At 48.2% G+C, this 10,000-nt stretch overlaps 5 protein-coding genes across 8 annotated transcripts in view; all 5 read right to left on the reverse strand.

Annotated features, from left to right (window-relative positions):
* Positions 1–4,006, reverse strand: part of LOC126574362 (uncharacterized) — a 200,246-nt gene extending 196,240 nt beyond the window's left edge. For 2 of the 3 annotated variants that reach the window (XM_050234512.1, XM_050234510.1), the window contains exon 1: positions 3,453–4,006. In XM_050234512.1, the coding sequence (XP_050090469.1) occupies positions 3,453–3,593 (141 nt within the window). In that variant the 5' untranslated portion in view covers positions 3,594–4,006. Of the gene's footprint in view, positions 246–3,452 lie in introns of those variants that run through there. The other variant, XM_050234511.1, reaches the window with a different exon arrangement.
* Positions 4,007–4,679: 673 nt separating this feature from the next.
* Positions 4,680–6,008, reverse strand: LOC126575763 (chymotrypsinogen B-like). Its single transcript, XM_050236621.1, has 2 exons — positions 5,735–6,008; positions 4,680–5,669 (listed from the first exon to the last, which is right to left on the reverse strand). Exons 1-2 carry the CDS (start codon positions 6,006–6,008, stop codon positions 4,873–4,875), a joined length of 1,071 nt encoding a protein of 356 aa, XP_050092578.1. The 3' UTR covers positions 4,680–4,872.
* Positions 6,009–6,407: 399 nt separating this feature from the next.
* LOC126577146 (uncharacterized) lies at positions 6,408–7,339 on the reverse strand. The gene is made up of 2 exons (XM_050238572.1): positions 7,138–7,339; positions 6,408–7,068 (listed from the first exon to the last, which is right to left on the reverse strand). The coding sequence occupies exons 1-2, from the start codon at positions 7,229–7,231 to the stop codon at positions 6,518–6,520; spliced, it is 645 nt and encodes a 214-aa protein (XP_050094529.1). The 5' UTR covers positions 7,232–7,339; the 3' UTR covers positions 6,408–6,517.
* A 91-nt stretch (positions 7,340–7,430) lies between these two features.
* LOC126577147 (uncharacterized) lies at positions 7,431–8,361 on the reverse strand. The gene is made up of 3 exons (XM_050238573.1): positions 8,239–8,361; positions 7,974–8,171; positions 7,431–7,909 (listed from the first exon to the last, which is right to left on the reverse strand). Exons 1-3 carry the CDS (start codon positions 8,324–8,326, stop codon positions 7,884–7,886), a joined length of 312 nt encoding a protein of 103 aa, XP_050094530.1. The 5' UTR covers positions 8,327–8,361; the 3' UTR covers positions 7,431–7,883.
* Positions 8,362–8,587: 226 nt separating this feature from the next.
* Positions 8,588–10,000, reverse strand: part of LOC126575403 (uncharacterized) — a 2,027-nt gene continuing 614 nt past the window's right edge. For both annotated transcript variants that reach the window (XM_050236089.1, XM_050236090.1), the window contains exon 3: positions 8,588–10,000. This exon is cut by the window's right edge and continues 176 nt beyond it. In XM_050236089.1, coding sequence (XP_050092046.1) covers positions 9,046–10,000 — 955 coding nt within the window. In that variant the 3' untranslated portion in view covers positions 8,588–9,045.

Raw genomic sequence — 10,000 nt, forward strand, 5'->3', positions numbered from 1 at the left:
CTAATGATCACTAAAAGACGTTGAATGAAGAGGTGGTTGCTTTTTGAACTTTTCCTGGGTCTGGTGCCCTTTTATGAATCATCACTGACCCAACCATCCATCGATTCGATTGCGCTAATCTGTGGGTGCGTTTCAACACTATCACACTATGCTGTGGCCGTGCCCGGTGGCGTTTCTCTTTCATCGATTATTTTACAATACACTACACATAATGAGCCTGACTGCGCCGAGGGGCCAGCGGTGCGTTATTACTTCTTTTTCCACGCATCAGACCAACGGCCACGGGGCTCTTTCTTTCACTTCTTTCCACTCCACTCCACTCCGCTCCGGGCACGCGGTCTGCCTATATTTTCCAATCCACTTTTCGCCTCAAAAGCGAACACGATTGGCACTCAATCGCCACCACCAAGAGGCGCCACCCCGTTTTTCCTTTTCGCGGAAAAAAAATCTCGAAATAAAAACGTTTAACACTCCATTTACTCGCCACCGGCACGAAAGGCGTCACCGCGAAATGCTTGGGCACACTTATCGTAACCCATATTTTCACCGCACCTGATGTTTGACCTACAGAAAAGGGATTCACACTATCGCGCCTCTAACGAGTGTCCATTCGATTGGACGCAAAAGGATTTCACAAATTGCATGATCTTTAGCGGGATCTAGTACATGATTTTTTGTCGAATTCACTAAGACACTCGCAGGACGTGCTTCCAGAACTCACCACGACCGGTGTCGACTGATTAGTGAGCCAGCGCACGTAGTAGTAGCTGGATTTGGCGCGTGTTAATCCCTTCTACTGCTCGGTATGCTGTTTTGCAGTACCACAATGCAACGCACAACCCTCGCCAGCACAGTCCGCGAACCGTGAAAACACTTCCCGAGTAGGATTACGTATCGTGCCGTGCCGTGCCGTGAGGATGACTAATTGATTTAGGCACGGATGGATCGGTGCTGGCAACGGGGGTCACGAGACTCATCACACGCTTCACTGACTTCACTGAATCTTACGTATTTTCAAGAGGTACGCCCAGGGCACACACAATTGCACACACTCGGAGGCGCCAATGAGGTGGGGTTCTTTTCAATCACCAGCACACACGGGGCGGCGGAGGTCGGCCGGAAGTACGGAAGAACGCGAAAACGCGCCAAAGAATCTGTCACGCCGAAAATGGTGTCATCGAGCCCCGTGTGTCTTTGTCACGTGTCGATGCCGATGTTCTTGGGCTGCTGCACCTACCTTGGCGCCATTTTTTTTCTTCTGTCCAATTCTCCTTCTATGCGAGGCTTTTCCGTCAAAGGCCGCGTGTTGGTCGATCAGTATACTGGTCACCTGGTTGGTGTGAAGCGAATCGATTGCAATGCTACCACCGAACACGTTGCAATGGCCACGATAAGATGGTGCCTCGCGAATCCGCTTGTAACGTCCGCACCGTTCCTACTGCGAATCGGTAACTGACACACCGTCCACCGTCCGTTCGGTATTCGCGCACCGGAGCGACCGCGTCGTGCGTGGTCGCGTGAAACACACAACTCTTTGTACACACAATCAACAAACTCACGCATACCGAGGCACGACCAGTGGCCACCGTTTTTTCTTTCCTCCCTCGAACAGAGCAGACACCGGACCGAACACCGCACTCGATGAGGTCCGATGGTTTTCCCCTTGGACCGAGTGTCCGAACACAACAGCACCCTCGGCAGCAACAATCGGCCGGCGCTTTTCCTCTCTGTCTCGTGCCTTTTTTACCGGCCCCCGGCGAGGGGAGCTTGGTGGGGGAGCGGTGGTTGGGTGGTTGTTTTCTTTCTGTTTTGATCGTTGATCGTGGATGCTACTGTGGCCACTGTGGCCACTGACCACAGATCGCTCGGCAGTGAGTGCGGGAGTGAACAATGTTGATGTTTTGGTGCCGACCGCGAGATGGACGATGGGGAACGGATTCAATTGGAACCGAGGTCCGGTCGCATTCTTTGACCAACCACGGAGGACAGAGAGAACGGTTGGAGGGCCAGTAATGTGCTTATTTCCCTCTCCCGTGGGGGGGTGGAGGGCGGATTGATCATCTCACGGTTAATGTACAATTAGCATTTCGAATCGCCGAGTAATCTTTCATATCCGCACCCATGTGCCATCGGTTTTACGCACTGCAATCGATCAGAAGTGTGAAATTTTCTTCTAAATTTATGTTACACATTAATGCTCACCGACCGGCATGCCGTACAGCCGAGAACAATGGCTCGATAGATCATGGCTTTTCATATGAAAATTGGACAGCCTCATCATCGTCATGCCGCGCGAAAATCATTTTGTTATCGCTCGAAAGCCAATATGACCCGGCGGCGGTCACGGTGAAGGACAGCGTTTTTGGAGTGCCTCTGCCTCCCTCTCCGTGCACACCACCCCACCAAGCACAATATGCTAATCACAGCGGGGGGTTTTAAATCAAAAGTTCGTTGCTCTAGCGATTAGCTAGCGGCGCTGGCTAGCCGCCACACAAACCACGCCGTCCGGACTCCGAAATGGTAGTCCCGGAAGATCACGTTTCTCGTTTGGCCATGCCTACAATCTCGCAATAACTTCTCCTCTCTTCCCCCAGGAACAGAACCGATGGGTGAGATATGGGCGCTTTCCAATGGGGCATGCTGTCAGTATCGATGAATCATGCTTTATGTTGGGTACCATGAAAACCAGTGCGCCTTCGCCTCCTCGCGTACATAACTACCAATTTGCCAATGGAGTGTTGCGCGTTACGTAGGAAAATGGTGGCCAAAAAAAGACAGGGAACATTAAAGTGCAGGAGAAGCATGGTGGTGAGCCCTCGTGTGCTCATAAGATGGTAGCACAGATCCCCATCGTCAATTAGCAAACTTTTGGACACTAACAACAATGGACGGCGTATGTAGGGTACAGGAAATGCTGCACATTTGTTACGATTTTCACCATCTCGTTGGTAAACGGAAAACAATATTTTTTTGGTGGAATAATGTAAATTACAGATGACCAGATCACGACTGAGTGAGCGATTTCCATGATACGAAAAATACGTTTGTGCGCTCAGTACGATGCAGTTTCGTAATGCTGGAGTCCGCTCGCAGCCACATATTTGCCCTTGGCGAGATGCGATTTACCTCTTTCGCCGTGGTTAATGTGTTAATCAAACGTCTTATTAATTCATTATTTTCCTCGATCACGCCATCCATCGAGCGAACGACTTTGTTGTCGGCGTATCTTAACAATCATCCCCCACCGATGGAGACGGCCGTGGCAATGAGGCTTAGAGAAAAGCAACGGACAACCCGCGTCGTCGTCGTCGCTTATTTAGATTTCGAAGCAGCACTTTCTAATGGGCAAAGGAAAAGCTTTCGCTTTCCATGCATCAATCGATCCGTAATCGCCAGCACCGGTACCAAGTCTGACCATGGCCACCATCGCTGCCGGGCCATTCGGTACTTACCCGCCGTAGAACAGGGCGCAGAACTGCGTCGATTCCGTCGGTCAGCAACCGGCCGTGCACCGTCAACCAGCCTATTGCGAGATTACAATAGACGTGACAGTTGTGCAGCAGAATCAGCAGATTGTCCGTCCACCGAGCCATCGTCGTCGCTGTGCTTCCGTTGGTGCTAGTTTCGTTCGGACATATTCTACCACTTCCGCACTTGGGCACCACACGGCTCGGTCCAGCGTGAATGAAATTCAAATTCAATTCAGCTCGCGAGCACTGAAAGAACGACACTCCTCGGCATGTACGGTACGGTCACACCGTCACTACCAGTCATCGACTGACGAGACGACTCGCAAATCACCTCTAATGTCTGCCACCGAGCATAACGACCAACGCCCAACGCACCCACCACAGACATCCAACACACACCCTTACAACGAGGGTCATTTTCATTATTTCGAAAATCACTAATTCGTTTCGGGTTTCTTCGGACGGAACGGGGAACTTAGATCCGGCCCCCCGGGAACTCCGCAGCGCCTCCGCAAAAACCCTCCGGAAACTCAAACCTTCTTGCTTGGCCGAAGCGTTACGATTGACCAGCGGTTGGTGGGCTCCGAATTGCTTCGTACTGATTGTTCTTTTGCGTCACTGCACAGAGCGAACGAACGAGAACGTTACGAAGCCTTACCAATGCCGGCAAAGTTGTCTGACTGAGCATATGCACCGACGAATGAATCTCAACGTCCTCAGGGAAGGTTCCGTGGAAGATCCTCTTTTGCATCAAACATTCCCACTTGCAGCACGTGCAATGGACTTTAAGTAGAGTCCAACAGTAATATGCAACCGTTTTGTTTGTCTTTCATTCCTTCTTCCAAATGAGGGTAAAGGTCCTGCACGGGTCCTGTTCCAGCCTTCATCAAGGGCCAGGCCTTCAACCCTTCGTTGTTATTCATGCTGCTCTGTATATTGCGTTGACCATCCCACGTGGTCGACTAAGAAGTGTGCAATCTACCTTACGGAGTGAAGTATTTTTAGACAAAATGTTGCACATGCTTGCAAGTGTCACCTTCTCTAGGGGTGGTAATATAATAGACATTACCCGTTGCTCCTTCACCAATTAAACAAACCGTATTAAACACTAGATGTTAATTATTCGTATATTCTTAAATTCTATTTCTATTCTATTTTACTATCTATTTTATAAAATGCTATAGTTTATAGTCATTAGCGACCAAAGGAGATGGTCATAGTCTGATGTATAAATTCGAGGCTGTGCTCATAAATTACCCGAATACAAACGACACGCTGAGTAGAGTCTTGAACGCACACTGAGTAAAGATCACGCACGTAAAATAAAATCAGGATCCCAGAACCGGTTTACAAAGTTAGGGACCTTCGAAAACACATCGACACTTTAAAATACTTTGTATACTCAATGGAATAAACTATTAATGCTCTTGCCGTTGAGCTGAACCCTTAAAAGTATGTTGCCTTTATATTGTTCAAGATACGCTTTCAACTTCGGATCCACGGTCAGCCGAATCAGTGTCGTATTCGCTGTCGAGCCAAAACTCAAATCGTTGGAGCTTTGCAGAGGATCCTCGAATCGCACATCATTCTTTCGCAACCAATCCAAATATTTAGCCACATCCGTGTATCCGACGTAGCTGCTCGAGTCACAGATGCCGCTGTTCTTTTGATCCACCGCCGAGAACGAGGTCACTCCCCGCAGATACCAGAAGCCGTTCATTTTGAAGAACATACCACCACCGCTATCACCGTTGCAGCTCGATGTACCATTTCGGCTACCGGCGCAGTACACCTTCGTAGTGAGCACTTGGCTAAACAGATCCCGATTGCTGCGCAGACAATCGTCAGCACTGACCACCGGTATGTGTGCCTCGCGCAATGTAGCCGATGTTGCATCCTGTTCCGTCCAGCCCCATCCAACGACCGTTCCAAATGTCCCGACCAATTGGTGAATATCCTGGTCCATGGCACGCATGCACACGGGTTGCACATAATCATCGTAGATGAATTGGTTCTGCATGCGCAGGATAGTGATATCATCAGTGAAGTACAGAGCACTAGCGCCCTCGGGTGAGATGATGTCAAACACTCGAGCTTCTTGCAGTGTGGGACCACGAACGTCCAGATCGAACACACCGGCTCGTACGATCAATCGATTTGCGGCGATCGGTCGTTGATTCTCTACCACGCAATGATGAGCTACAAGCGAGACAAAACTCAGTCGCAATTTTTGGCATCGTGCATGACGATGACCCCATACTCACCCGTCAGCACCGTGTCCTTGTTAATGATGGTACCACCACACTTGTAGGAGGTACTTCGCAGAGATTCACGATGAAAAATAGCCACATGCCAAGGCCACATTCCGGGTGATGATGTAGCACCACCAAAGATGAGACCTTGCTTCAGCACTTGCACTTGGCCGCACCGTTGAGCCACAGCAGAGTTGATCGTGAAAAACAGAACAAGCGCTCTCATCACCAGCATTTTTCTTGCAATTAATCCCTGCGACACTCGCCAACAGACGTTCATCATCATTCGTATCAAACGCAGGACTAACGCCGGTGGTCTCGTATTACAATCTCGAGCCGATCACGGGCACCAATACTTGCGCTTGAAAAAACAAAATCCAACCAAGCTTATGCTAATGCTGATAGTGGTGACGCCGGGATTTTCAAGATCACATCAATCCGGTTTGGCCAGCTATCAGCTGTTTGGGATTCAACCTACAACCTCCGTACACGAATACAGTCACCACAATTCCGGTTTCTTCAAGCGTTTCAAGTGACCTCTTAGCCAATTGTGGCTCGTTGAACAAACACAGCTTTAGGGAATCCCGTTGAACACCTCTCATTTGAGAAAATTCTTATAATTACAGCTATAAAACCCCCCCTCCCCACAACAAATCCCCCGCGAGAAATAGGAATGTAATTTGTGGTGTACAGGTTGCCAGAATTTTCTCACTGGCTCATTTTATTACGTTGCATTAGTACAACCCCAATCCCATAGATTCTACTCATCTTTCTATGTCTCCGTGGGTAACCATTTCATGCAAGACTGCAGCGCAGCAGTACACTGCTGTCGACGGAACCGGATGAATCTTCCTTCAGGGGACAGTCGTAGAAGTAAATCAAATCGGCATCCCACCGGCTGAAACCAATGTAATCCGCCGGAATGGCATGCTGGCTGTCGCTGTATTCGAAAAACGGTCGACGTTCGCCATCTTTCGTCAGTTGAACTCGACCATTATCGAACACTTCCATCCGGAACACGAGTGGCCGGTAGCGAGATAACAACCGCGGTGTGGACGCTTCCTTGAGCAGCACATTGTCGAACGATTGATTCCTGCGACGAGTTTGGCGACGAGCGACACTCTGCGTGTTGGACCAACCACTGATCACTAGCTCGATCACGGTTTCATCGAAAGGATAGGCCGATCGACCGAAACGGATGTGACCATCGTTCGATCCAAGGATACCGATGCGGTAATAGCGAGAGTTGTGTGTTCGACCCACGTTGCGAAAGCTGCTCGTTGCAAAGTACTCCAGCGTCTCGTTATAGCCGGGCACATGATCATACTGCAGACATCCTGCGATCGCTGTAAGAAATCGTTGAAAACCATCGATTAAATGAGCTATTGAAAGAATCAAAACCTGCTCTGTCTTACCGTCAAATGGGTTCGTGAAAGATGTAACTGATTCGCTGGGTCGAATCAACAGGATGGCCGCTACGATCCAAACAGATAACGATCGTTTCATCATCGTCTACTCTGAACGAATGGTTGATACGGAATGTGCTCCCTCGGAGGAGCACTTAACGATCATCTTGTGAACTTGAACCTGTTCTAACCAACACATTGATGGATGGGCGTTGTTACGGTTCTTAAACAAGCACATTATGAAATGCTCGGATCAATTTATGTTTTGCAGAAAAAAATAATCAACTCAAAGACGAATGGTTAATGATAATAGTAGTACATTTTTGTTACTTTTCTACTGAAGTTATTTTTGGCCAATAAACATGCTCCCATGCTATACAACTGTTCCTATGTATTAATTCGTGTATCGATTAAGCCATTCACTTGCATCGCAGGATAACTGTTGGTCGATATTGGGACAGCATATCTTTTCACAATGCTCCATATTATAATGGACAGTCGTAGAAGTAAATCACATCATTATTTTCATGCTTCGTGAATCCTATGTAGTTTGCTGGGATCCGTCTCTCATCGATAAATACCAGGAACGGTACCTTATCGCCGGCCTTCGTTATACGCACTAGCCCCGTACTATAAACCTCCAGCAGAATGATAGTGGGATAGAACGGCGACAGCAGACCTTGAGTTGGCACAGCGGCCAATTGCACGTATGATTGTTGATTGTTCGTCTTTCGATGCTGTCGTCGGCCTGCACTTTAGGTGTTTGCCCAGCCTGATATAACTGTAGTAAGAGTAAAGTAGTCGATTAAAGACTCTATCAAATCTTAATTTCGAGTCGAACCTACCTATTTCGATCACATCCCTGCCATATGGGAATCTGGATTCTCCGTAGCGAAAAATTCCATCATTCGTCCCAACAATGCCGATCTTAAAGATCCTCGATTTGTTGTTATGGGCCACATTTTGCAGAGTGTTGGTTGAAACGTATTCGATCTGCCCATTGTAATCAGCTACATGAGCATACTGCTTACAGCCTCTGATAGCTGAAACGGAAGATATCAAAAATCTACACATTTTTATGTAACCAATTACCTACAAAACACTACTTACCATCAAATGGATTATTATGAACCGCCTGCGCGTCCAGCAGATGAGAACTCAGCGGGATCAGGAACAAAATCAATGCAACCGACTGCATCGTACGCTTTTCAAATGCACACTGTTCCTGGAACGCTTGAATATCTGCAACCAGTTATCCCGAGCATTTATAGTTCCGAGATAAAATGACTATAAACAGCTTAATGATAAGAAAAAAACAATATTTGCCAGACGAGTGAAACTACAAGATACTGTACTATAATGTAATGATTCATCCCAGCTTTATTCAAACAGCACCAGGAATACGGCAACCGTTCGTAAATAGAGTCACGGGATAGTTTGGAAAATATTAATGGTAAAATTAAGCTTGGACTGAGATTTACTCATTCATTCATTCTGGTTTATTGTGTTTTATTCACCCCACATTCACGTTTCAGGTTTATTTCTAAAGTTTACAAGCCAAATTTACAGCAATCGCCATGCAAACCCATTCAGCATTAAATTCGAGTATTCATGCGTATATCCTACTGGTGGAGGAGGCTCAAAGAGAGATTGTGTTTCATCGAATTGCTTTACAATGCGCTATAGAAAAACGCTACCTAGCTGCCTGCCCTTCAACGCTACTCATGACCTTCAAGTGCACCGGTCCGAGGTATCTTCGCAAGTTTACCTTAAACACTACCGTTAGTATACATATTGCAGCGTACAATTCTCTCCACAGATCGCTTGCCGTTTTCGTAGGATCCCATCGAATTGATAGAGAGTTTGGATGAGTGGACCGAACCGATATTCGCAGTGAGGCGATGTGGACACGTCGTTCTAATCACTAAGTTTGGCTTTTTTCGCGGTGGTTCCCCCCATTGCCACAGCCTCCGGAGATGACTCGACATTAACCGTTGTTGGTGTTCCCAACGACAATGGCACAGATGGTACCGGTCCCTGTGTGTGGGGTTCGGTTTCTGAAACGGGTAACGCTCGTTTAAGGATAGCTGACTGACGAGCCTTTAAGCTGCATTGTTTGATCGTCGCTGGTGGACTGACAACCGCCGCGGCTGCTGCAGTTGCAGCCGACGGTGCACCGAAGCTAATTTGGTGAATGTTGGCCAGTAGCTCCCGGTTTTTCGTTTCCGATTCTTCCAACCGTCGCCGCAGTTCCTTCATCTCGGTGAGCATTCTTTTCAACATGAGCCGCATGCTGCGTGTCTCTACTCTGTAGTTGGCCAACGTACGGTTAATGTTGGTAATATCGTTCCGCATTCTCTGCGCCTTCTTATCCATCCGCGTGAGCAACGAATGGTTGAAACGGCCGGCAGCACATGTGGGTCGATAAAAGCCGTGATTGCTTACTCTTGCATTTACTGTGTTCGACGAAGATGGCAATTGTCGCGGAACGGGTTGCGTGGTCGCCGTGCTTGGTGGCAGATTCGGTATGATATCGCACGGGATGAACACATCGTTGTGCAGCAGTACGGCGGATGGAAAGGGATTTGTGCTTGGGCCTTGTATGCTCGCCACCGGATGGTGATGATGATGAGGGAAGGGCACGTCGACGTACTTCTTTAACCGATGCGCAATATTCTCGTCAAAGTGTTCAATTGCCATTGACGAGATGTCCCGCAGCTCCTGTAGAATTTCGTGAGCACGCAGTGGCCGCGTAGTGTTCTCAATCAGCCGCAGTATGGTCAGCACCTCGTCGATCACCTTGCCTGGGATAAAACAGCACAGATCCTTGTCGATATACTTCGCGTACGTCATGGACAGCATCGAGATGCGC

This window comes from Anopheles aquasalis, chromosome 3 (genome assembly GCF_943734665.1).
Source record: "Anopheles aquasalis chromosome 3, idAnoAquaMG_Q_19, whole genome shotgun sequence".
Classification (NCBI taxonomy): Eukaryota; Metazoa; Arthropoda; class Insecta; order Diptera; family Culicidae; genus Anopheles; species Anopheles aquasalis.